General features: G+C 38.9%; 1 protein-coding gene across 1 annotated transcript in view; it reads right to left on the reverse strand.

The window, feature by feature from the left end:
• syt9b (synaptotagmin IXb) overlaps window positions 1-25903 on the reverse strand; it is a 58480-nt gene extending 32577 nt beyond the window's left edge. Inside the window, exons 1-2 of the mRNA XM_084734739.1 lie at window positions 25131-25903; window positions 1093-1268 (exon numbers count right to left, since the gene is read on the reverse strand). Coding sequence (XP_084590865.1) covers window positions 1093-1268; window positions 25131-25278 — 324 coding nt within the window. The 5' untranslated portion in view covers window positions 25279-25903. The remainder of the gene's footprint in view (window positions 1-1092; window positions 1269-25130) is intronic.
• Window positions 25904-26152: the final 249 nt, after the last annotated feature.

Consider the following 26152-nt stretch of genomic DNA (forward strand, 5'->3'; position numbering starts at 1 on the left):
TACTATTATTTGAGATGGGGTTGGATGAGGTACTTATCCATAGTCAGTGTATTACCTACAGTAGGTTGGCATGCCTCCCAGCAAGAGTGCCAATGTAGGAGGCTAAGCTGTGGACAGGTCAGCCGAAAAACACATTTTAGCCCCCTAAAAAAAAATAGTTTAAATGTACGCTATATTTTAAGTATTTCCACTGCTTCACTGCCTCTTGCTAAGCCCCCAAAATATACTTCTACGCTATCTATTGTACAAGGGTAATTCAAAAAGTTCTGAGACAAATTAAAAAAAAACTTTATTTATGAAAGATACAAAATTATTTTTCAACATAAGATCCACCTAACTCAGTACACTTCTGCAAGCGATGTTTCCACCGAGAAATTCCTTCTTGATAGAATTCTGGAGCTTGTCTAGTCAACCAGGTCACAACCTCCCTCTTCGCTTCAAGTATGGACTGAAATCTTGTTCCTTTCAAACGTTCCTTCAACTTTGGAAATACGGCTCTAGAAGGTGAAGAGTCTCCATAAACATTTTGCAAAGCTTCAATGATTTCTGTAGGTTTCCATTGAAGTTTTGTTAGAAATTTGATGTTTGCTCGAACTTCAAATTGGCTCATTTTGGACGGTCAAAAAAGTTGGTTTTGTAATATGTAACCTGGAAGATTGAATAACAAAGTTAGAATGCTGTAACTTGTCAAATTTGTTTATAAGTCATCAGTGGTACGATTCAAGGTCATTTTGTTACACTATTTTGACTCAGTTTGAATTTATGTCATTTGTCTTAGAACTTTTTGAATGCCCCTCGTAGGTGTGTAGGGGCCGACACAGAGAGCCAATAACAGAATGCAAATATTATTCTTAAGCTGGAGATATACTTGCCTTTTAACCATTCAGCTGTGCCATGATCACCACTGGTTTGCATCTTTATTGTCTAACTATCTAATAATGGCAAAATGGACAATAACAATGTTGTGAAAAATCTTACGGAATGAAAGTATCTGTGTTTGCATTAAGAAATTAAAAATGTGTCATCTACCAAACTAAACGTTTCCTGCTGTACTATTACTTTTGCTTCTGAATGTGAGCCTCTCCTGCTTACCTCTGTGAGGACGGGCTGTTGGTCTCCTCCCAGGAAGTGTGCCCCCTTGAGGACATCTGGGAAGAAGCGGCCACTCAGTGGCACCCAGCACAACTTCCATGAGACAAAGAGGGAGACGGTGAAGAGAGCCAGACCACAGGTGGTCACCAGCAGGGACAACAGGCTCACCGATACATCTAGTGATGGAGGAGACAGAGGGAGAATCAGTGAGCAGTGAACACAGCTTTGTCAGTGAAAAACGCTGGCACAGATAAACCTGGCTCCCCGGGGAGGACAGACTGTGTTTATTCAGAATGCTCAATGAGAGAGGAAAACTATTACATTTCTTCACTGTAGGCAAAAGTTGAAGAAAACACTTAATGACTTTGATGGATTATCCAAATATATTAGCAACTGATAATGATGAGATGCTAAAATGCAACATGGATGCACTAAAATTGCAAAAATGCCTCATAAACAAAGAATAATCGCTGGAGACCAACTGATTTGGCAGATTATGAATTCATGTTTACAGGTGGCAGAATCATTTTGTTATTGTCCATTATTGTTTTTCTTTTTATCACAAGCTTTGCAAAGTGTTTCAAAGGCAGAGAGGATGTCAGCTGAAATCTGATTTATTTACATCGCCATGTGTAAAAAAATCCACGTAACTGATAGAGTCATAGCCTGAGGGGCATCCAGGAAGTCATACAGAGACAGAGAAACATTAATGTATAAGTTTAGAAGACAAATGTTCAACTTTCATGTCCACCAGACCTTTGACAAGGAAACCAAATGGTTTGATATGTGAATGTTTCAACTTCAGCAAACTTCCCTTGATGCATGTTCCTCAGTATGTTAATACATGTGATCAAATCCAATTCTTTTACTGTGCAGACCTTTAAGTTCATTGTGCTATCACTGTCTCAGCCTGTCTGCTTTCCCATCACTCTACAGCCACTGCCTAATTCAAAAACTTATTTTAGACACACAAGATGGATTGGTCCCATGTATTTCATGTTACTGTGCATGTCTGAGCGTTTTCTCATAACTGAATGTTTGAACATAAATGTAGAAACAAAGGAGTGGAAGGTGCTCCACAGCAAAGATACAGAGTATAAAGCATGTCTCAATGATTCCACAGGGGCAAATCCAATATAAACAGTGAGAGAACACTGTTTCAACAGATCTGCTCTGTACTGTATAACCAAACAAAGCCAATAGTGCAAGTTCACTTAAGTTTTTTTTTTCTTTTTTGCAAATTATACAAATTAGAAATCAATTGCACATAACTAGATACAAATTTTACATTTTGTGTCAGTAGTTTAAGATCTTTACCCCCTTTTTGTTGCTGAAAAATACTTAAAACCAGTACAAATCTTTAAGCAGCAGTAGAACATAGTTGTGAGTTTGGAGTCTAAGCTCCGACCTCATCACTCCTCACAGAGTGTGTTTACATAGAGATGTTGAGCCTGCAGGTGCATGCTGGGGTAATGGTGGGACTGAATGAACAGCCAGTGACGCTGATGCAGGGCAGCAATGGCACTGACAGGCAGAGCGAGAGATGGGAGGTTTTAGTGGTTTAAATAGAACACCAGTTTGGAAGTGTGTGTTTGGTATGTACTACAGAGTGTGAGGTGTGTCACGTGTGACTGCGGTGCAGCTTGAGCTGACTGCCTGAAGTAGCTTGCAGGCGTCGCTACATTTAATACTACACTTGAATTATCACCAAAATGTAATCGGCTCATCCATGTGGACATTTGTGCCTCGTTTAAAGAAACCATGTCAAAGCGCTCTTGAAATATCGCATTCACAAAAATGGGATGGATGGATGCACAACCCGAACTCATACCGCTCGCAGCCATGACAACCGCAGATAAAAAGGACTTAAAATAATCCAATATGTAAACTGTTCATTCTTATTTTTTTTTAAGTTATTTTTTTGGGCATTTTTTTGCCTTTAATGATAGTGACAGCTGAAGGTATGACAGGAAAGGGGGGTGAAGAGACAGGGGACGACACGCAGCAAATGAGCCGCAGGCCGGATTCGAACCGGCGGCCACTGCAGAGGACCAACAGCCTCAGCACACGGTGCGCACGCCCTACCAACTGAGCCATAGGGGCGCCCGTTCATTCTTATTTTAAAGTCTGTTGATGACGTCTTTTGTGGGCGGAGGTTAGGTGGAGGCAAAGGAATTCGCTAAGCATGTTGGCTAACACTTGCTAGCAGGTTTTGTTGGCATCAGTCAATCAATGGATGAAGAAAGTATGAGTGTTTCAGAACATGTCACTCTCCAGGACTGCAAGAGGTCCTTTAAAAGTTCACATTAACCAGTGGGACCAGACTGACCAACCCGTGCACGCTGACTCAATGGATGGACCATCTGTCTATATCTGGGGCGCCACTAGATGCATAATTCAGTCCAATCATTTCATCTCACTGTGTTTAACTTTAGTTGTCTTTTAAGTTGATATGATTGTAGAGGCAGTGGCTGAACACGGTTAATGTTGATTTGATTTCAGAGTAATTTTTTTTTTGCAAGTTGCAAGTTGTCTTACAGCATCCAATGCTAGTATTCTATCACTGTTTTTCATAAATGTAGTTAGGTAGCTAAATGATATTATTTTCTCCAGCCTCTCCTACTAAGCTTTGATTGGAGGGTTGTTTCTGTAACCAAGGGAAACAGCCATCGCTGTGCACAAAACCAGACCTATTTGAATCCCTCAACAAATCGGAGATGTGAGCGGTGATTCAGAGGTCTGTTATCAGGTTGATGGGGATTGATCATGTCAAACCTAAACCCAGAAGCTGACAGACAAACCAGCTGACAAAGAAACAGATACCATTTATGACATATATTCACATATGACATGTTTCTGTCTTTCCCTCATCATAAACAGTATCAAAGAGACGACTGTGTTCTCTGCATCTTTCTCCACCATAACGTTCTTGTTCTGTTCTCTCTTTCTTTGTAGCCAGTCATTCTGAATCAGGCTCAGCGGAGAGAAAGAACGTCTGCATTCTTTTAAAACCACCAGACGGAGTGTCCTTGTTGAGTACAAAGCCCTGCAGACTCTGTGTGATGATGATCACTGACACACTGAGCATTCATAATGTCCAAGGTAGGTTATTCACTGATGACATGGTGACATTTTTTTTCTCTTTTAAGCTGTTTTAACAGCTGTTAGGTCTCATATTTATGTCCCATTTAGCTCTGAACAGTGTTTCCTTATTATTTGTTTGTCCTGCTAACAGAGCTCGGGACTTCAGAGGATATTTGCAGCCAAGAGTTATGGAGAAACTAAAGGAAAATGCATACTTGTTATTAATATTAGTGCATAATCACTTGAGAATAAGAAACATTGTTTTCATTACCTTTGAATGAGCCAATTATATCTACAGAGGGTGTGGGTCCTCTTCCATTGTGGCTGCCCTGTTGAACTGCCATGTTTTTACAGTAGCCCAGCTCTAGATAGGGCCTTTCATGTTTCATGTGGCCACCATGGGTTTTCCTCAAGCAGCAACCTCAGGGGCTCAAATATGAAGTCAGTATGGAAGTATTGGAGGTGCAGTACCTTGAATGGCCACTTGAGGCTGGCTCCAGAACCAAGTCAACCCCTAAGGAGCCCCTAATTTAAATGCCCAACAGTTTTGGTCTCTATAGCTAGTAAACTAACTATATGGGGGGTGAATTTTTATGAAACTCTCGTTTGTATATTAAGGCCTAAAGATATGCAGAATCAGGGCTGTTTTGAGTGACAGGTGGATGCCATTGCAGATGGCTAGCCTCTTCATTTGGCCATCTGAGTTTCCTCCACGGTCCATGTCCTTGCCCATATTCGGATTAGCCAGGAGTAAGCCAAGTCAGGAACTGTCAAGATGGTGACAACCAGAGCCACCACACTAACTCTTCATTAACCTATGTGTGACATCATGGAGGCAACATCCACTATTTATTATAATCTATGGTTCTCCTAGTTTTTTGGAAGGGGAGGGTTAAGTGATAGATATTCAGTTGGTTTCAGTCTCCATCCTCACCACCAGAGGCCACTAAATCCTACACACTGGTCCTTTAAATGTTCTTCATTCATTTCACATAATACCCAAGTGCGAAATACGAGGGATCTTGGGGATCCAAGACCGCTTGATTTACACTTGAGATGGTTGGTGGAAAAATATTTTTAAAATAATGCTACTTGCAATTGTCACTAAAATGTCTTTAAAACATATTATATATTATATCCAGAATCCAGTATTCAATTGCATTTACTCACATTTACTCACAAATATGAATATCATATTGCTACTGGGTATGTCACACAGACACCTACACCTGTATAACAAAGTGAAAACACTTATAGAATTTTTGCAAATTTATTCAAACAGAAAAAAACTGGTATTATTGCAGCTGCATGCTCATCCTTTATGCTATACAACCAATGTAAAAGTTTACTTTAGGAATAAATTATAATATAATGTCACCAAAAGACGAAGTGCCTTATTATTATTTTTTTTTTTCAAGTCAAGCAAGACTTCCTGGATTTTGTCTTTTTGCATTTTTTACCTGCGTCACTAAAGAACACCTGTTGAACAAGCCATCCGAGCTATGCAGTGCTTCCTTCTCCAGTTATGACTTAATGTAAAAGTCATGCTACATAGGTGCCACTACATCAAATCAGGGTGTACAACATGTAATTAAATGGCACATGAGTTAACCATTGTGAATGGTACTTTAGAGAAAAGCTGACATTTCAATGGGGATATAATTATTCTATAAAAAGCTTTAGTTACAGAATCTCTAACTATCAAAGCTCAAGCTTGAAAACGGCATGAAACCCGAACTTCAACTGAAACAAGCTAAAACGTTGATACTGTGAACTCGTTAGCAAACAATTCAGCAGAGACAATTTAACATTAACATACATTTTTTACTCCTTATATTCACTCTGCTTGTTACTTTGCTTTGGTCTCTTCCATTCCAGAGAAAGATCTGGCTGCTAAAGGCTTCGCCGTATTCATTAGCTAGTTGATAACTTGGTTTGTCTGCTGTTTGATGCTTGGCATGGAGTGAACAGTGGATTTTTAAGAACTTTTTTAGGCTGAAAACTAATGCTGGCTGTGGCTGGAGAGAACACCAAAACAATGAGCTGGAAGACTCTAAAATACAAACTACACATTTGTATGAAAGCATCCTAAATAAATATATTTTGTTATATTTAATTAGGACAATAATACTAGCAAAACCTAAAGGAGTTTGAATATGTTTGCAAGGCACTGTGTTCTACAATATGCTCATTCATTAGAATTAGAGCACAGTCAGCACTAAGATGTGTGAAATGAGGCAGGTAGAGCACAGCCAGCCCTCTTGTGCGCATCTCTGCAGTGGGCACCAGCTGGGATGAATTGAAAGCAGTGGCGAGATGAAATACAGTGTGTGTTTCCACACAGTGCAGGACTTGTGTTCTCAGCTGGCACAGATAGAAAGCATGCAGCTTGTTCCTCCGTGCTTTGGCGTCCATGTGCCAAAGAGTTTATGCATTTGTTTCATGAAAAATAACACTATTTCACAACCAAACTTCATCCACTCTGTATCGAAATGAAAATTTCAGAGCAGAATATCAGATATATTCTTCAGATATGAATTTCATTTCTGTCCCAAGCTGCCCATTTTCCTTTCTAACCACCTTTCTTCCTCAAGTATTTGAGTAAAAAACATAAATATTGAAAACACTGTCGCTCTTTTTTTCGTAGTCTGGCTTTTAAAATGATTAAAACAGCCCAGACAGCCCTGTGGCTTCATTCAATTACCTTTGTTAGAGCTTTTTCTAAAGCCACAGGGTGTCTCCGCTTTTCAAGTCCCCTTGTGGGGTGCAATCAAGGCACCGAGGCCTAAACCCTGTACAGCTGGTGGCAGTTAATTGGATTCAGGAGCTCCAATAATCAATAAGCTCCCTCCTGACTAAAGGAAGTCGACAATTATAATTAAAAAAGGTTAGAGAAGGTTTGATTAGTGTAATTATCTGTGGTGGGGTTGTGTTTTGTGAATATGTATGAAGATATGACTGGTATAAGTATAAAGTGTCTGATACTTACTGAGGTACTGAGAGTACATTACATAAAAGCTTGACTGGTCAAGGCAGTAAAATCCCTTACAAAGATCTTGTTTGAGACTTTTGGTACAAAACACACAGCATGCATGTCCATCATAACCATAATTATACATGCACTCTTTACTTGAACTTCACATTAATGCAAACACAGTCAACAAATCTGTTGCTGTTATTCTTGTAATTTTTAAATGATGAAATAAAGAAACTGAACTTAAGTGACCGTTAGCTAGGGCTGTGGCAGTATGGACTTTTTCTTAATGCAGTACCAAAACAACATTTTCCCGCGAGATGGAAGTTAACCACATCTACATTAATAATTACATTTTTTGGACTTTATTGATGCAAGCTGTCATAGGAGTAGCTTAACTCCTTTAAGAAACAGGGCAGAACAAGGCTGCCAGTGCTGATCATAGCGGAACAGAGATTTAAACTTAGCAGTAAATTGTTGATCTGGCAGTAAATGTACAGCAGGTTACAATGTGTCGGGTAATAAACACTGCAGAGACTACGAAATGTCCCATCTGTTGTTTCCGAATTGCTGGGAAAGTGAAGGAGGTTAGCCCCGAAGTAAACTGTAACTATAATGAAGAGCTAATGCTAACGCAATTATTGTACCTTTACAAGTTTGACTGTAGCGTGTCTATTGCCAACAAAACAATGGCTATCATTGTGTTTTATGCTGGTGGCTGCTGTGCCACATTCTGTGTTGGTCTTTTGTCTTTGTCTGATTTATCTTCTGTGGATAAAAAAAAAATCCTTTCTAAAACTACCGTACAATAAACCTTTGTCTGGAAGTAATTTTAAAAATATAGCCTTGGTCTCAGGTTTGGTATAGGTATCAAGTTGCATGTTGGGTCATTTAGATCAAGTCTGAAAGGTGTGGACATGGAACAGGTTTAGGTCTCAGTTTTAGGTTCATGCAGAACTCTAGTCCCAAGTCAAGTCGCGAGTCCTTCTTTGAGTTTTCTCCATCTGGCATTTAGTAAGGCAATGTAATGTTATTTCTTGGTTGGTGGATTGGTCTCTCCTGCACCTTGATTGGATGCTGTCGGATTGGTGTTGTCTTTTTGCACATTTAGGACCGTTTTACACATTTTTTTTGTTATAAAATAAATTAGATGTAAAAATTAAAAAGTGAGCTGGAGAAACTGTTTTTAACCAGCTCGTGGAAGTAATGTCAGCATAATCATGTAATTGCCTCTGTGTGTGCGTGAGCAGGTGCATGCGTGCATGTGCGATCACTGGAAATACAGCTTGTCCACGGCCAATTTTCAAAAACTACTGGACACACATTAGATTATGGAGGTCAAAAGTCAAAGCTCAAAGTCACATTGACCTCACTAAAAACATTTGTGGCCATAACTCAAAATATAATATGCTAATTAAGACAAAATTACACACAATCTTCCAATAGGATAAAACGATGAAGTGGTGACATTTTATATCTAAGAAGTCGTAGGTCAACTTCACTGTGGCATCATAAATAAGCTCTTTCTCTCTCTGTACTCCTCTGTAAAAATACTCTCTAAGTGAAGATTCCATCAGGTCAATAGTCTTCACTGCATTATGAGTCTGGACAGACATGGACGTGAACTGCAACTTTTTGACTGCTGTGTTTTATACGACCATTGACAGCTGACTTCTCATTCTTCTTAACCAGCTACTACGGGCTTCAAGTGATCAGCTTCAGTTTGAAATCTTGTTTTCAGCTCAAGATAATATATGTGGAGGTCATGTTAATGCTGGTGGAACTTTGCAAATCTCCACTGGTTGCATCTGATAGTTGGGGTGGCATTGCAGTAGGTGCTTCACCATCTGTTGTCTGGCAAGGATCTACACTCTACTAAGTGACCTCCTCTAGTTCACCACTTTAGCTAGCAACAGCTTATAACTTTCTAGCAAAATTAATTTCTTTAAACCATCAGCTAGGAATGAGAATCTGCTTTTGTCTGCTTCTGTCTGAAACCAAGGAACCGTTCTTTGAAACATGTCTAAGAACTCTCACTGGTAAATCTGTCATAGTTATCATTGTATAGTAACCTATAAATGTGCCATGTGGGGTTTCTATGGAAGTTCAACAGGTGTGGCAACAGATACCAAGAGGAGCGACCAAGGGAAAACAGGAAGTTCAGGGATGAGAACAACATTGCAGTGCAAAGATACCAGCAATTTTCATAAATGGTATTCACAGATTGTTTATAATATAGAATACATAAAAGCAATAGATTTAAGATTTTGAAGCCACTTGGCCGGCAACAGAGAGAATATCTCACCACCAGGAAGCACATCAGTGGAAGCGTTCAGAGTCTGAATTTCATTGTCCAACAATTCGAATGGATTTTCCTGATAGAAGACTTGGCAGAGGCGTTCTCCTGCCTCTAAAGTGAATCAAGCTTAAAACCCCAAAGTGAACAGACACACAGATGGCTGCTTTTATTGATTTGGACTAAATCTCCTTTTGATGAGGCGTTGTGTAAATCAACAACGCGCTCTAGGTTGGCTGATTATCCAGCTATGCTGCAGACAGGCTTATTTCTATTGAACCTCTGAATAGGTAGCAACTGAAGCAGAAAGAGTGCAAACAGCGCTAACTATGAAACTTAAACTTCTCTGCCAGGGCAACATGTTTAATTTAGCATGTATCTGGTGAGATGCATTCAGTCTCACACATGCAGGCACACAATCACATTTGTCTTCTATCAGGTGTTAGGAGAGTTTCCAAGCAGAAATAGGCGTTTATTCATTAACCTTTTGAATTTGTGCATCCATCTGTCTTGTGCATGTGTGTAATAGTTATTCTGTATTCAGAAGTCTACAGGGGACATGACATGAGCCTCACTGCAGCATATTTACACGTTGTATTATCTCTGGTCTCTATTATGAAGCTCTCACAACATTTAAGACCTTAAACTTACTTCTGTAAGATTCTCTAAAGACTTGCTTGTAATCAGAATGATAACTGAGTCCTCACCGATGCACACGCCCTGATCTTGTCATGTTTTAAGTCGTGATGTGTTCCCGCCGACAAGAGGGGAATACATGTCAGCTGAATTATTTTCTGTCCTGTGTTTTCATATTCCCTGCTCTCTCTGTGTCACAGCTCAGCCTCCATTATCATCAGGAGTGAAAATGTTCTTCCCTGGGACACACGCATGCTTTTTTGCAGATCACTGTTCAAGGAATGTTCAGTGAATATAAATCAAATGCAAAAGCTTTATGACGATCCCATATGTTTCTACAAGATTTTAAAGTGCTGCATATCAACCTTAGCAAGCCATTCAGTCTGAAATTTAGTTTATTTAGTTTCCATTTATTGATTTTTTGTATTAAAATAGGCCAGAACTCTTCCTAACAGCAAAACCACAAGACCTTTGCACTTGTTTTAGGTAAGTTTAGTTTATTACTTTCTTTAAAGGCACAATATGTAAATACTGCCACTAGGGGTCTCTCTCACATTAAAACAATGACAAAAGACATACTTCAAGTAGTGGAGGATCATAGACGTGTCTTTTTAGAAATGGCAACATCTGAAGACCCAACTTTAGATTTAACCAGTTTAAATATTTGGTGAGAAAAAACATTTGGTCCTCTACAACCTACTAGGGGTTAAAAGATGTGAGGAGTGACCAGTTGCGGCACAGAATTCAATCACTAAAATCAATCTGAAACTACCGATTGCCAGTGGAGAAAGGCTGCAGATGTGTGTTCAGTCTTCGTCTTCGTCAATAATAACCTGGCAACAGAGTTCTACACTCTGTGTTACATGCATAATACAATGACTGGTTAACATCTGCCAATCAGCTGCTCTCAGACACAAACGCTAAAGGTGACTGGAGGAGGGCAGAGGATATTCAAAGGTGATGACTGTATAGTTTTCCGTCAAATTTTTCAGTGGCTTATCAAGAGACACAAGACAGCTTCAGTTACAAATGGAAGCAACAAGCAGCAAACTAGACAACAGTGAGGATCAGAGGGTGCCACACTAGAAATCCAAAAGTTCATCAGGATAATTCCTGGACCATGATGAAGATGAGGCGATCCAGGCTTACATTTAGTGGCTGCGCTGATAGTAAATGATTACAGCAAATGTGATGCTCTGACGCCCACTGATCTGAAGGAAGAGCTTACACTGAACTCCACAAAGACCTCTGAACCATCTCTGCAAAGGTCAGTGGAGGTTTCAAGGGGAGCAGTGAGAGTTTTCAAAGAACCTCCAAAGTGACAAAAGGGGTTTGGATCTAAATTGGAAAATAGTCATGGTGCTTCACTTAAGCACTGACAGATAGTTGGCTGGGTTGATTTCCATTGAAGAGTGGAGTTATCTCTCTATGTTAACCTGCTAGTGACATATACATCATATGAAATCACCACAAAAACAACTGTGTATGTAGATGAGATTAACACAGCTGTACAGGCTGTATCATAATTTATGAAATTACAATTAAATTAAGATGTTTCTTTGTCTTTAAAATGGTTAACAAATGATTTTCTGTTTCAAGCAACTGCTGCCATAGTGGGACACATCTGATTCATTATTTAATTTTCTCAAGTTGTCATTTTTAATTGTTTTTAATACCACATGATACCTTTAATATATTCAAATTGGACAATTAAAATTAAACCAAATGTGTGGAATATGTGGAGTGCCAATGCCTTTTTAAAAATTATGCAAAGGAAAAAGGGAGTTTTCCCTCTAAACACATTATACAAGTTAGAAAGTAGTTGCTGACATAGTTTGCATTATGGTGGAGCTAATTGGAGCTCAGCTCCCCTGGAAAGGACATGAGCTCCCCTATAAGCTTACTTTGAGAAATTCTGGGAGAGTTCTAAACTATGATCTTCCTGACATAAATAATAATAGTAAAAATGTGCCCATGTTTTGTATTTATTCAGTCTTTACATTACAATTTCTGGACACTTATCTTCACTAATTAACACAATGCTGCCTCTTGTTTTTTTGCTTTTGATTAATAAATAGATTATTAAATTTTTAAACAGCTACCTTATGTTGTTGCTATTTAGCCTCTATGAAATATTAATGACAATATTAACCATCTACAGTAGTAACAGTAAGAATGTTTTTTTTCAGAAACCATGAAAATGACTGGATGGACTGGATGGCACTTCCATATATGTGCATGCATGTGACATGTTTTGAAACGATTTGCTTTGGAAAATAGGACTCCTTCAAAAGCTACTGTGTAATTTAAACCCTAGTTGCTGAAAACTTGTGAAAACAGGATGTTCAGGATTTTTAGGGTGGACCTTAAAAATAGCTTGGTGACATGCCGGAGTTATGGTCCCCCAACACCATGTAATTCCCCCAAACCAACACACAAATGACACTGCCTTCCCCTCCCCTCACCCTCCTTAACGGTCAGTTGCAAACACACCTTCAGTGACTCTCTCAGTCCAAATCAGCCCAGCAGTTCACTACAGATCACTTCAGTTCCAACAGCCTGACACAGAAGAAAAAAAAAAAACCCTCTGTCAATGTCCTCTGCCTCTGGTGGCACAACCATGTCTGGACATGTCCAATAAAGCTGCTAGACGGAGCGTCCCATGTTTTCAGGCTGTTTTCAGGTCATAGTGGTGTTTGACACTGAGACAGCAGAGTGGACACGCCCCCAGCGTTTCATAGCAGAGAAAACTGCTCATTTTTTCACCTAATTTTACATACTTAGCATGTTTTTAATCATTCAAATTTGACTGGGTAGTTAATAACACGTTTTTGCGGTGTGACAAACTCAGAAACACTTTTATTGTTGCGTTACATGATCTTTAACACCCAGCACCAACATTTTATAAATCTTTTCTTTCCGCAGAATCTGCGTACTGTATGGTGAAGGCTAGGCAAAGATCATGACTAAATAAATTGTGGAAAATAGATGTGGAAAGTATACTATGGATAAGTTTTGATTACCGTTAGACAACTGATGAGGTCAGAGAGAGGTTGCCATAAAAAAAGTAGTTTAAAAAGCGGCATTAATTGCAGCATTAATACATGACATGAGAAAAAAATGAACTGCTCACTACAGCATGAAAATCAGACTAATAAATCATCTATCCACCACCCAGACCCCCACCCTTACACTACATGTGGTTACATACAGGCCACACTACCTGCATTGCTGTTGAACATTCATGAATCATGTGTGCAGACTTGTCCGATACGAATTCCCAGCAATACTGAGAGGTACAATCACAGACTATTACACAAAGACTCCCTGCACTTCCTTTAGATTCTCATTGATAACTCTATACATCATAAGAATGATTATAAACAATATAATCACTGACTTCAGGCAGTCTTTTTTACCGTTGATTTTATTTCCAGTTCGGTATCGTCTCTGTGGTCGCAAACATTAGAGGTGATGAGTGGATGCAGAGGTCTCTGTGCCTCTGAAGAAGGTTCATTAACAGCCCATCACACCCTGTGTTTAGTCTCCGAGCAGGCCAGATGCGATCAGAGACACACAACATGCTCGCAATGGTGCCAGTTTATTACTGTTTACTATCCAACACACCTACACAGATAATAACCTGCAATTAAATTACTGTACTGGTGTAAACATCACAGTTGAATGGCTGATTCATTGGGGCAGCAGTTCGTAATAGTTTGATATTTTTCCGTCCTACACATAAGCTTTGAATATCCATTTAGAAATGACTGCGATATGGGAGACCAGTGTGATGTGGAAAAATCCACTTTGAATGATTCTTTTGCCACGCTAACACACACTGTGTGGTTCTAGGGATGCCAATAATATGTGGTCAGTCAGTCTAACACGTCAGATCCAAACTCAAAAATCTCCACAACTAATAAATGTGTTGCCATCAAATTCAGTAAAATATTCACATTCTCCTTTTAATAAATTTGGTAGTCACTTTATGTTCTTCTAGCATTACCATCAGATCAACTTTTTCATTTATGCAATACTTTAGTTAATGTTCAATCCGACATAAACCTCAGCTGCTCACCACTAATTAGCTAATTTAGCTTACTAATATGCCTGAACAGTTAATCGCAATAACAGTAAAATTGCTAATCAATATGGCCAAGTGCAATATCCAAATTGCAGAACCAGAACCAATTTGCAGTTTTTTGAAAAATTAAAACTGTATGACAAAATAGAACTATAATGAAGTACTGTAGTGCTGCATTGATGAAATGGCCTAAAAATCTTGTTTGTTTGTTTGTTTGGTACAGACATCAATAAATATCACATCAACATGATTTTAGTAGGGGTTTTTTTCGGTGAACATGAAAATCGTAATACAAAACCGATCATTTCCACTAATTGTATCGCATATCACAATCGCAATTTCCATCTAAATAATTGCAATATGTTTTTTTTTTTGACCAAATCATGCAGCCCTACTCACTAACACACTGAACTGAAATAGTGAACATATTACCTCTTGAAAAAAAACAGCATTAGCTTTGCTGTTTAACTCAAAGCACTGCGGCAGCTAGCATGGCTGTAGATTCTTCAGGCCCATTTATGCCCCTTTACATATAATAGTAGATATGTCCACTGCAAACAATGTAACTATCACTTTATCTTGGCACTGCTGTTAGGCAATACGTCCACTTGAGGGCGCTGCTCAGAGTCAACAGTTGCCCCAAAGAAGAAGAAGAGTCCAAATTTTCTGGCAACAAACCTGGCAACCATGGAAGTTTTAATAATGAACCTCTTACGAATGAGGCAGGCAACAAATGTCATTTCCAATACTTTCAGATTTTTAAAATTTTGTTGTCATGTCCTGTAGCTGTGTCTAACTTTAACTATTGGCTACACTGCTACACTGCCCCCCACAACTCCTGGTGGTGTTTCGTCCATAAAACATGCACAAATACGGACAGACTGTATTTTTTAATCTGCATCACTTTTGGTCTCTTAAGGAAACCCTGCAAAACTCAACTGTATAATTAAACAATAGATCGTGGTCAAGGTAAAACATGGCCACTTGGTCCAATAATCACCATTTAAATAATTAAAAAGGCCAGAACAACACACATATCATGGCACAATGCATCTATTACTATTGACACCACATTCCTGGAAGTATACCTGCTAATACTCCCATGATGCAACCACCAGGTTAACACAATTAAGAGCAGATTATGCACAGAAAGCCTATGATTATGACCAGTTTATTGTTTTCCGTAGTCCGATCCCTGCAGTTGTCAGAGAGGCAGCCTTGGGCCACAGACATCTCATTATTTCAAAGTACTATAGGCTTTCCTCTGGGGAACCCAGCACTGAGTACAGTTCAATAAGCTGCAACAACCAAGCAGTGGGTCAATAAGAGACAATAGCTGAGGTGAAAGGGTATGGGAGTGTGGGTCTTAAGGGAAAAGATGGGGATAATGTCCTGGAAACAGGTTTTGCAGCACAGAGAAGAAAAAGGGGGATAGCTGTGCGTGGATAAACCAGGAGGAATGCATGTTTGTATGTTCAGCATCCAAGAAAATGTTGTGGATGGGTGGGTTTTAAATTAAGAGAAAAGAAGAACAGACGAGAGCCATTAACTTTATTGAGCTCATTCAAGAACATCACCAGAGGCTCAAAGATGTCTTAACCAAATATCCAGTGTTATGTTGCCTGGCAACTATACCAAGAAAATGCAATCAGGGGTGTAATGAAACCTAACCTATTTCCCCCAACAATTAATCAATCCCTCATCTTAGAGACCAAAAAATGAACGTGTGTTCTGCGTTTCAAATTTCCAATGGATCATTGTTCCCACGACTACGACTTGTATCAGTTTCGGGTGTAAGAATATGAAACCATTATATTCCATTCAGAGGCAGATATCGTTGCCATAATTATTCCCCAAATGCTGTCAGGTGAGAGTTTGAGCAGGTTAGACAGGCTGAAATTTTACTTTCTTCTGTAAATATGGGCTAAAACTTTGTGACCAGGAACCGAGTGAACCGGCTGTTCTTAAGCCCAGACTTAAGTTGAGCACACACTGTGCGATTTTAGAAATGTTGTTGTTTAATTCCAAATCCTGCAGTATGTGTAAATCATGTGGGATGTAAAGCATGTGCTCGCACTGTACGGTCCAATCGCCAAGTGCTCATGCTGTACGTGTAAAGATATGTAAGACTCACAGGTGGCTACGAGGACATAGACAGTATGGTTTGTCCATTTTGCGGACAGAAATGGAGGTAAGCTAGCTACATTTTTCCGTCTATATTTTCCATCCACATGATGTGTCATGTTACCATGGCAATCTCAGTTTGCCACTTCGCGCAGGGGCAGTGACACTGAGAAAAAAAGACACTGAGCTCATGGTTCTGCTTCAGCTGGGCGAGGGCCTGATAACAACCAACCACAACTTCTAAGATGTCAGAAATTCGTCCGAATGTCCAGTTCAGGAGCAGGTGATTGGTCCTTGTTCTCCCTGTACACTCCCAAATTGAGTCCATGCAAAGCTGAAATTCAGTCTGACTCTCATACGGCATATGTCCAGCTTTAGCCTAGTCAAAGTATATTGTAAATCTGAAATTTCTGCATCATTAAATTAAAATGAATTACACCACACAAACTAGGTCTTATGTACCCATCAGATATTACACTCTGTAACTTCCAGGTGAGACAGTTAACTATTACTGTCAGCTAACTAAAAAACAAATGCTAACATGCTAATATATGACCCTGTAGAGGTAGCATAATATGGTAAACATATTTAATCTGACACAAAATATTTAAAAAATTATGTAAATTGGGAGATTTTAAATCATATAAATGACCAATAATGTTGGCAAAGTTAGTGTAATTAATTTTTTCTCTATCACTCAAAATTATTACACTTTTCATGTGGCTATCCAGTCAGTGTTGATGGTAAATGTAGCCAATTAAAGCAATAAATTCCTCAGTGCTATGTTGACCGAAAAAGCTGAATTCAGCATAACTAACTTTCACTTAAAGATTCAGAGTAATAGTACTGCTAGCAGTAGTGGTGATAATACTGAAAACAATTTTATGACAAACTTGCTTGACTTGTTAAATTCTCCTTTAAATTGACAAACACCATATGTGTGATCAATGGCACAGTTCAAAAAGATGATCAAAAGATAATTTGTCTCTCACCCTTGACCACCATTCATATATTTTCCAAAGTTCGTTGCCCACTTGAAGGGTCGTGACTTTGCCTCTCTATTCTCCTTGTATGCATAAAATCAAGAAGTCACATCTACATTTACAAAGGATTAGCATTTAAGAGATATCATGTGAACCTCTAAGTTATTATTTTAGAAGTGATGTTATAATTCATGATGCTACATTAGCTTCCTGGTGACTTAGTTGTTTAGTAGCAAGTCTTTACTAGCTTTCCTAAAATGTTAATGATGCAGTTGTGTAGAACTTGTGCATGTGCAAATTTAGAGATGATTGGTGAAACCCAATCCCTGCGAATAAGAAGTGGGGTGGCCTGGTAGCTCAGTTAGTAGAGCATTAGCCCCTTGTAGTGAGGCTGCAGTGGGATCTTGCCTTTGGTCCCTATGCTGCATGTCATTCCCCTACTCTATCCTCCTTTCCTGTCACATCTTCAGCTGTCCTATAAATTAAAGCATAAAAGCCCCAAAAAATACTTAAAAAGAAAAGAAAAAAGTGTCCAAACCCTCGATTGACCATAAAAGCTCAAAACTGGCAGCCACATGTTGGGCCTTTAAGAGATATACAAGTTAATGTTGACTCTTTTCTGTAGAGATAATGAAGTCACCAGATTTTCTTTTTGTATATGATTATATTGAGTGAAACTGCTGTGTGTATGGAAGCCCTGAGATAATCAGGTGTCCTTGACTTTCACAAGCGAGTAGAGTAAATCATCTTCCTCACAGATTTGTGGCCAAACCTTCTGGGGGTCAATACAACAGCACTGTACCCCTTGGCCACAGATACTTAAGTTTGAGGCAGCACTTAAATATAATATATGCTCCTAATAGTAAGACTGCCTCGTATGGAAGACGGCAGGGTGTGAAAAACACCTGGAGGAACACTGGGGCAAATGGAGACTTTCGCATAACATTAAAATAATTTTGCATTCCTGCAGCATAAACCATGAACGGTTAAGCAGCTGATTTTCACTGACTACTATCCCTGTATTAATTTGGTATGTGTTCAAAATATGCATATGTGGTGGTGCTATGCATTATTTAAAAAAAAAAAAAAAAAGTGAAAATAATCTCTGTTTGTTTGTCTCACAAGTAGGAAGGGTAGGTTTGGGTGAGACTAGAAAAGAGGCCAAGAAATAGGCTTGGTGATTGCGTCATCTAGCACCCACAGCTGGTGCCATGATAATGGTCCACTGAGGAGCAGGTTGCACATTCAGAAATAGATGCACAGGAGGTGTACATTTTTGTACTTTGAAGTGCAAAGTGCCTGTTATAGCTTGTTGTAATACCTTATTTATGTTATTAGGTACAAAGTTATGACATTTTGACAGATTAGGGTACAAATTAAAGCCGTTATGTTGTTCAGTTTAATCTTGGATTTTAATAAAGTTCAGTCTGTAGCTGGTTTGAACCATGGACTCAAAATTAAAGCCAAAGCAACTGGGTCGCCCCCTGGTGGTAGGCTGCAGTACACAACGTAAATCCTGCCTCTGTGGTGTTAACAGATAACACTTGGACCAAACTAAAACATCAATGTACATTACATTTTTTTTTCTGCTGATGGTCATTTTAACTCAAAAATGTGGCTCCAACACTGGTCACTACTGTGTAGACTCTCTGGCTCCAAATGACGTCACTGGCTCAAGATGGCAGCTCTTGTATCAGGGATGTTTTGGCTTTATTTTTGTACAGTTGGAGGAAGTAGAGCTGTGTTGTCCATCTTTTATTAATGTAAATAGTTTGAACTGTTTTTCTCAGTTCAGAAAAAACTACGACTATTTAAGCTATAAGGTTAAAAGTTAAGTAAACATCTGCAGTATCTGCAAAAAAAAGAGTCATCACATGCTAATTATTAGGGAATTTGTGATTCTTCCATAAAGGAGCAGTTCACCCCAAAATCAAAATTGCATATTTTACCTATGGTATGTATCTAGACAGTTTTGGTGTGAGTAACTGAGTCTTGGAGATATCAGTTGTAGAGATGTCTGCCACAAAAAAAATACTCAACAGCAACGTCTCTTTCCAGAAATCATGACCTGGTTGCTCAAGATAATCCACAGACTTTGATGTGGACAGTTTCATTCAGGAACTAATTTCTTTCTACCAAACTACACTTGTTTTGATTAAACGTTAATGACGTCCTTCTCAGCTGAGCTTTATTCTCTCCTCCATGAGTAGATGCACACTTCCCTCCACGTCATGATAGACCCTCCCTTCCTCAATCTGTGTGTTGCTATTTTAAATAAAATTCCCTGTTGCTGTGGGAAACAAAAATAACCCCCCCCGCCCCCCCCCCCCCCAGGGTGCTTCAAGACCCCTCCGCTTCATGTCGGGACCCTGCATGACCCTGTCAGGGTTTATTTAGCAATAATGACCTGCTCACTGTACATTATCCCTTATATAATATGTGTGCATTAATAAAAGAGTTAAAGCATACATTTAAACTTGACGCTACTTTCCTTAGTAAGTAATTATTAGAGGCAACTGTTTTGTCCATTAATGGTAGGAGCCTACTTTAACAGCATGCGTACTGGAAAGATTGCTACTGTACGTTTAATGCATGATGGATTGGTAGTCATTTTGAATTATTTTGCACATTTGCAGTGGATTTACAAGTACACATCATGGTCTTATGTGGACCCATTATGTGTTTGTTATGGTGCAAGTAGAAAAACTGATTTCTCCTGTGTTTGGTTGTCTTGGTTGGATGAGGCCTTTCTGAAAACTGTTGCAAAACAGTGAAGCTTCAAAACTTTGAGTATTAGAGAGCAGTAGCCAGTAGCTCCTACCCTCTCCACTCGGTGATTAGTTGTTTGTTGTGGATCAAACTGTGTGTGTGTGTGTGTGTGTGTGTGTGTGTGTGTGTGTGTGTGTGTGTGTGTGTGTGTGTGTGTGTGTGTGTGTGCATTTAGAGCAGTCTAATACAAGAGAAGTGGGTCACAGCTCCTCAGGGGAACCACTTTGGCAGCTTGAACTTCCTCTTCATCATACATGTTTAATGATGGATTGTAACATGTTTAAAGGCAGCCGCCCAGCCACGAACAAAAACCAACATACATGTAAACACACACACACACACACACACACACACACACACACACACACACACACACACAGGAGGAAAGAAATAAATGCACATATTATATCATCCAACTATGTGCCTGGGAAATATAATCTAATAGCCTGCATGCTCTGATATGTATATGCACGTCATACTTCAACACCACCAAACCACACACACACACACACACACACACACACACACACACACACACACACACACACACACACACACACTGCAATGAACATTTTATCATGGTAGAGTACAGATGACTGATTTTGTGGAGTGCTCCCTTAAGAAAATAACTCTAATATTCACACTCATTTTCTGGTATGTAGGGACCATTGGGTGCTATCCCAGTAATATTCCTGTTATTTTGCAGGAAATTTCTGCAGTGAAATTTCCAGACTGTTCAAAATATGATGTAATATTAGTACATGGTGCCTTCCCAGCTAGAAATATTGCCCAGAGGATTCTGGGAATGTGTGTTTTGTTCTGGAAACATTTTTTGCACATTCCTGCACAATTTTCCCTAAACATTAAGTTTTCCTGATGTAAAATTAACATTGCTGTTATGTTGCCAGAAGGTTAATTGAACATTTCCCATTAACAATGGCTAGGTGTTCAACTGGAAAGTTTTTCCCACGTAAAAATCACATTATGGTTACAATTCCAGAACCAGATTAGTTGATTGTTCCAGGAAAGTTACTTAAATATTTCCCCTTAATGTTTTCTGGATGTTAAACGGCAAGTTTGCCTTACATTAACCTAACATTATGGTAATGTCTCCAGAACTTTCTGGGAATTTTATTTGACTGTTCAAGAAAAGTTACTAGAATGTTTCCCTCCTGATGTTCCCTTGATTTAAAAGGTAAAGTTTTTCCAAACTGGAACTAACTTTGTACTTTTCTGATGTAAAACTAACATCCTGGTTATATTCCAAGAGCGGTTACTTGCACATTGCCCTTATTACTCCTTACATGGTAGAACATTTAGGTTTTTTTATTGTAAAGCTAATGTAAAGGTTACTTTGTGGGAAGGTTAGCTGAATGTTTCAAGAATCTTTTTTGAATATTTTGCACATTGCCTAGATATTAAAATGTAATTAAAATGCTTTTCCTGCGTAAAACTAACATTATGGTCATGTTACCAGATCATTCTGGTAATGTTCATTGAATGTTCCAGAAAGGTTACTTGAGCTTTCCCCCTTAACATTCCCTGGATGTTTAAAGGGGAATTTTTCCAATGTGTTAGTTGCATGTTCTCCTTAACATTCCTTATTTTAGAACATCAAAAAAAGCTAATGTAAAGGTCACATTCTGTGAATGTTAGTCAGGAGGATTTACTGAATGCTTTCCCTTAAAGTTGCCTTGATGTTAAAAGTCTTTCCTACATAAATCTAACATTGTGGTTATGTTTGCAGAACTTTCTGGAAAGATTAGTTGAACAATTTGGGAAGGCTACTTGGACACTTCCCTTAAACATTCCCTACACGATTTAAAGGAAAGTCTCTCTGACATAAATCCAACCTTATTGTTAAATTCCAATAACATTCTGGGAAGTTTAGTTGAATTTTCCAGGAGTATTACTTGAACATTTCCCCTTAACATCCCCTAGATGTTAAAATGGCAAATTTTTATTACTTAAACCAACGTTATGGTAATGTTTCCACAACATTCCGGAAAGGTTAGTTGACTTTTCAAGAAAAGTTACTTGAAAGTTCAGAAAACGAGTTTTTCCAACATAGAACTAACATAGTAGTTTTCCTGATGTAAATCTAATAATCTGGTTACGTTCCCAGATTGGTTAGTTACATGTTCCACTTAAACACACAACATGTTCATTCTGCTGTGAGGGGTTTCTTTGACATCAACGAAATAGTTTGATGACGTTGTTAAGTAGTGTGGGACCAGTTGTTCTCTATCTGATCTAATCTATCTGACATGACTCATATTCATGGGAGAGGTAATATTCCTGTTTATTCACATTACACTTAGTCACAGTCTCCAACTTCCTTCCTCATTCTCTGACGTATCCAACGTATTCTGTTTTCCTGGAAGTTATAGCAGCAAGCTAGCAATGGCTAACAGGAAACACACTTTTGAATAAATTACAGATTTCTCTGTGTTTGAACATAGTTGGAAACATTTGGGATGATATAAGTGCACAACTCAACATATAAATATAACATATGTCTAGCATTTTTATACATTTTAATATTGAAAATGATACATATTAATGCTTTACTCTTCCTTAAATGATATTAAGTTCTTCTACTGTAAAGCTAATGGAAAAGTTACATTCGGTGAAGGTTATTTTAAATTTAGATTTCAAAAGTTATCTCAGTTTCATGTGGTTATAAGAATGTTTTTTGGAATGTTTAACAAAAAAAAGCAACATATGGGAGAGATAACCAATAGAAACCTGGAAGCAGCATTCTAGGAATGTTATAGGAACATTATGTGTTAGCTGGGTTTTTAAAGTTTCTAAGTGTACCAGAGTGTCTTTCAGACTGGTTTCTTTTCATCAAACTGCTCCTGCCTGATGAGAAAATTGTCTCTAATGCCCACACTGAAGAAGTTGCAGCCAACTACTCCAGGTTGGGAGTCTAAAATAACTGGATTAGATCACTGGTCCTCCTTTGTTTTGCTACACCCATGTCTGCAAAGTGCTGGGAGCTATGGGGAATATCGGGTGGGGCTATTGCTCTCAGAGAAAAGAGAAACCCAACCGACACTTGCACAGCTCGGTCTGTTCAGAGGACGATGACGGATGCTGGACAGACTGGCACAAACATAGATAGGCCGACTGTATAGGTCTGAAATGCTTTGTAGATTGTGCTGGTGCTAATGGATGCAAGCAACAAGTTCACAGATCACACTCTTCTCGCCTTTAGTGAACTGAGAACACAGTGGTTCCACACTGTGTGGTGGGTGTTGCAGAAAAGCAGGTTTTTCTCTCTTTTTCAGACTGACCACTGACAGACAAATACAGTCATCTTTTAATGTATGTGTACTCATGTAAGAATCCTGTAAAACCTAAGAATTAATGTCTCAAAGCTGGTGGATAGAGTCCATGTAAAGAGAGAAAAAAGAGGAGCTGCCCAAACAATTATTTGTAGCTGTATTTGTTCAAACAAAGATAGATAGATAGATAGATAGATAGATAGATAGATAGATAGATAGATAGATAGATAGATAGATCAAAAGTGGGTGTGGTTTATACTGAAAGTCATATTTAATGTTTTATTTATATTCACTGGCAATGCAGTTGTTGTGCCATCAAAGCATCAAGTTGATTTTCTATTGTCATATAATTAATGAAATATATAATATATGAACAAATATATGAAATATATTTCCACATCCTCATACTGTACTTTTCTCTCTTTTTATTTTTACCACCTCCCCTTCAACTGAGGAATATTGAAAAATCAATAACAAAACGAAAATGTTTTACATATCGAAACAGTCGGTTTCGCATTGGAAATAAAAACTCTACAAACAGAAATATAGAAAAGATCCTTCAGTTGAAGGCAGTAATCTTGGTGTATTAAGGCAGTGATTGATTAAGGAAATGAAAAACTTTGTTTAACAATTCTGGGGTAATCATGGACAGGGGTGTTTCTAGAAGGGGCCTGGGGCAGCACCGGCCACCCCTGAAATCTGATCGGCCACCCCAAGTGCCCCCCATTATTCTGAAGTATGACTGAATATCTGCCCAGTGACAGACGGGACTTTAGTTTGAACCAACTGTGTGGCAAGTATTTTTAAATGTGCATTGTTTTCTTTTATATGTAGCCTACTTTTAATATTTTTTTACAAGGAGAATTGAGTTTATCACTTTTACAACACAGGGTTGTATAACGAGATGTTCCCTTTATGCTCCTCACAAAAGCAAAAGTCATACACAGACACAAAAAAATATTCACAAGAAATGGGTAAATAAATAGACAAATAATGAATAAATCTTATTAGAATAAAAATTCATAAGAATAAAAGACATAAAAATAAAATTATTTTTAATAGAGGGATGTTGAGAATGAATTGAGGAGTGTCACAGTCTACATAAAGAGGTATAACAGAGGTACAATTTCTTTTTGAGGACTTAAAAAATAAAGTGTGGAAGCTTTATTTTCTAGTTGTTCTTTGCTGCGCTGCTGTGTTGTGATTGGTGTTTGTCTTTTAAATAAAGATTTTAAACACATGATTGTAAGAAACTAAGATTCTGTAATGTCAATACTTAAAGTAGATATGAGAAATGGTAATTTAATGTTATTCTGACGCTTGTGAGTACATCATGCCACCCTGCATAAGTCAGAGCCACACTGGGTCAGACAAGTCAGGACACGCCCCTGATCATGGAGCTGACTTTTTGCAAATAATTACGAGCCACTTAAGATAGAAGAAATATCTGTTTCTATCACATTACTTTCCCGAATAACATTCTCAGATTCGGGTGCATCCCTCAGAGTAACATTTAGTGCTTAAATCTCATTTCTTTGCATTTCTCTTTAACCCCAGCTTGGAAGTTTAAGATTAGTTGTATAGGAAAGAAAACATGACATTTAAGTCAGCTAATTTTTTTTCTAAAACTAGAAATACGTGTTGATCAGCCCCTGGACCTCATGATGAAATCAAACTGTTTTTCTTTCTTTTTTAAAAAAAACCACATATCTGACATGATTTTTTCAGATTCTCCAGCCTCTAATACAACTCCGGTCTACTTTAAACTCTCAGAGAGCAGATTTTGGAGTCTGACCTGAGTCCGTGTAACGCGGTCTGGCCAAGTCCCTGAAGTAGTAGATGAAATCCAGGCAGTTGTCGTCCTGCACCTCTCCCTTGGAGCACAGGTCGGACAGCAGTTCCAGCGCCTTTCGACAAATCTCATCCTCTCTTTCTGCAGGCATTGCCCTCCAGCATCCTTCTGACTGGTCGGCCACTCCGGCTGATCCTCCACACACGCTCCCTCGCAGCCTCCACCAGCGCAAATACGCACGGCTACACCCCTGGATAGGTCCGGCGCGCTCGACGCATCCGCGAAATCTGCCGAAATCCTAATTGAAAAGGAGTTTGGGTGGATTTTGAGTAAAAGCGGGAGGTTGTACCTGAGAGAGGGGAAGTTTTCATCGGTTTAAAAAAATCCCCCTTCGCATGGTTTTGTTGCTCAGCGGTGAAATAACGGCTCCAATCCAGCGCGCAGCTCTCCTCCTCCTCCTCCTCTTCTTCTTTTTTTCTCCTTCCTTTCTATTCTTTCCTGTCTTTCTCTATTCCTCTTCTTCTATCTCCTGTCCGCTGCTGAATCACTTGAGTACCTCCAGGCTTCAGCAGCGCCAGTCAAGGTCTCTGAATGAATGCTCGGCTTTCACTGACGCTCAATTATTCCTCAATGCGCTGGGATGCGGAGAGACAGAGAGGAAGCTCTGCCTCCATCAGCCCCCAACCACCACCTCCTCCTCCCCCACCACCACAGCCACCATCACCCTGGCATCCAAGCAGCAGCATTCCCACCTCCAGAGGTGGCAAAAGTTCACACATTCTGTACTCAAGCAGAAGTTAAGATACTCGTATAAGAAAAGACTCTGGTATAAGTGGAAGTACTGATTCAACTTCTTTACTCAAGTAAAAATGAAAAACTACAGGCTCTGAAATGTATGTGTATAATAGTAAAAAAAAAAAAATCACCCTCTGGGTGATATTTCTACCAGCTGTGTGCAAAGAACCTAAGTTTTCCTCCACAGTCAAGTTACTCTCTGTCTGTTTTGTTTTGTGACGTCTTTTACC

The sequence above is a fragment of the Lutjanus erythropterus genome, chromosome 13 (genome assembly GCF_056507025.1).
Source record: "Lutjanus erythropterus isolate fLutEry1 chromosome 13, fLutEry1.hap2, whole genome shotgun sequence".
NCBI classification, from domain to species: domain Eukaryota; kingdom Metazoa; phylum Chordata; class Actinopteri; order Lutjaniformes; family Lutjanidae; genus Lutjanus; species Lutjanus erythropterus.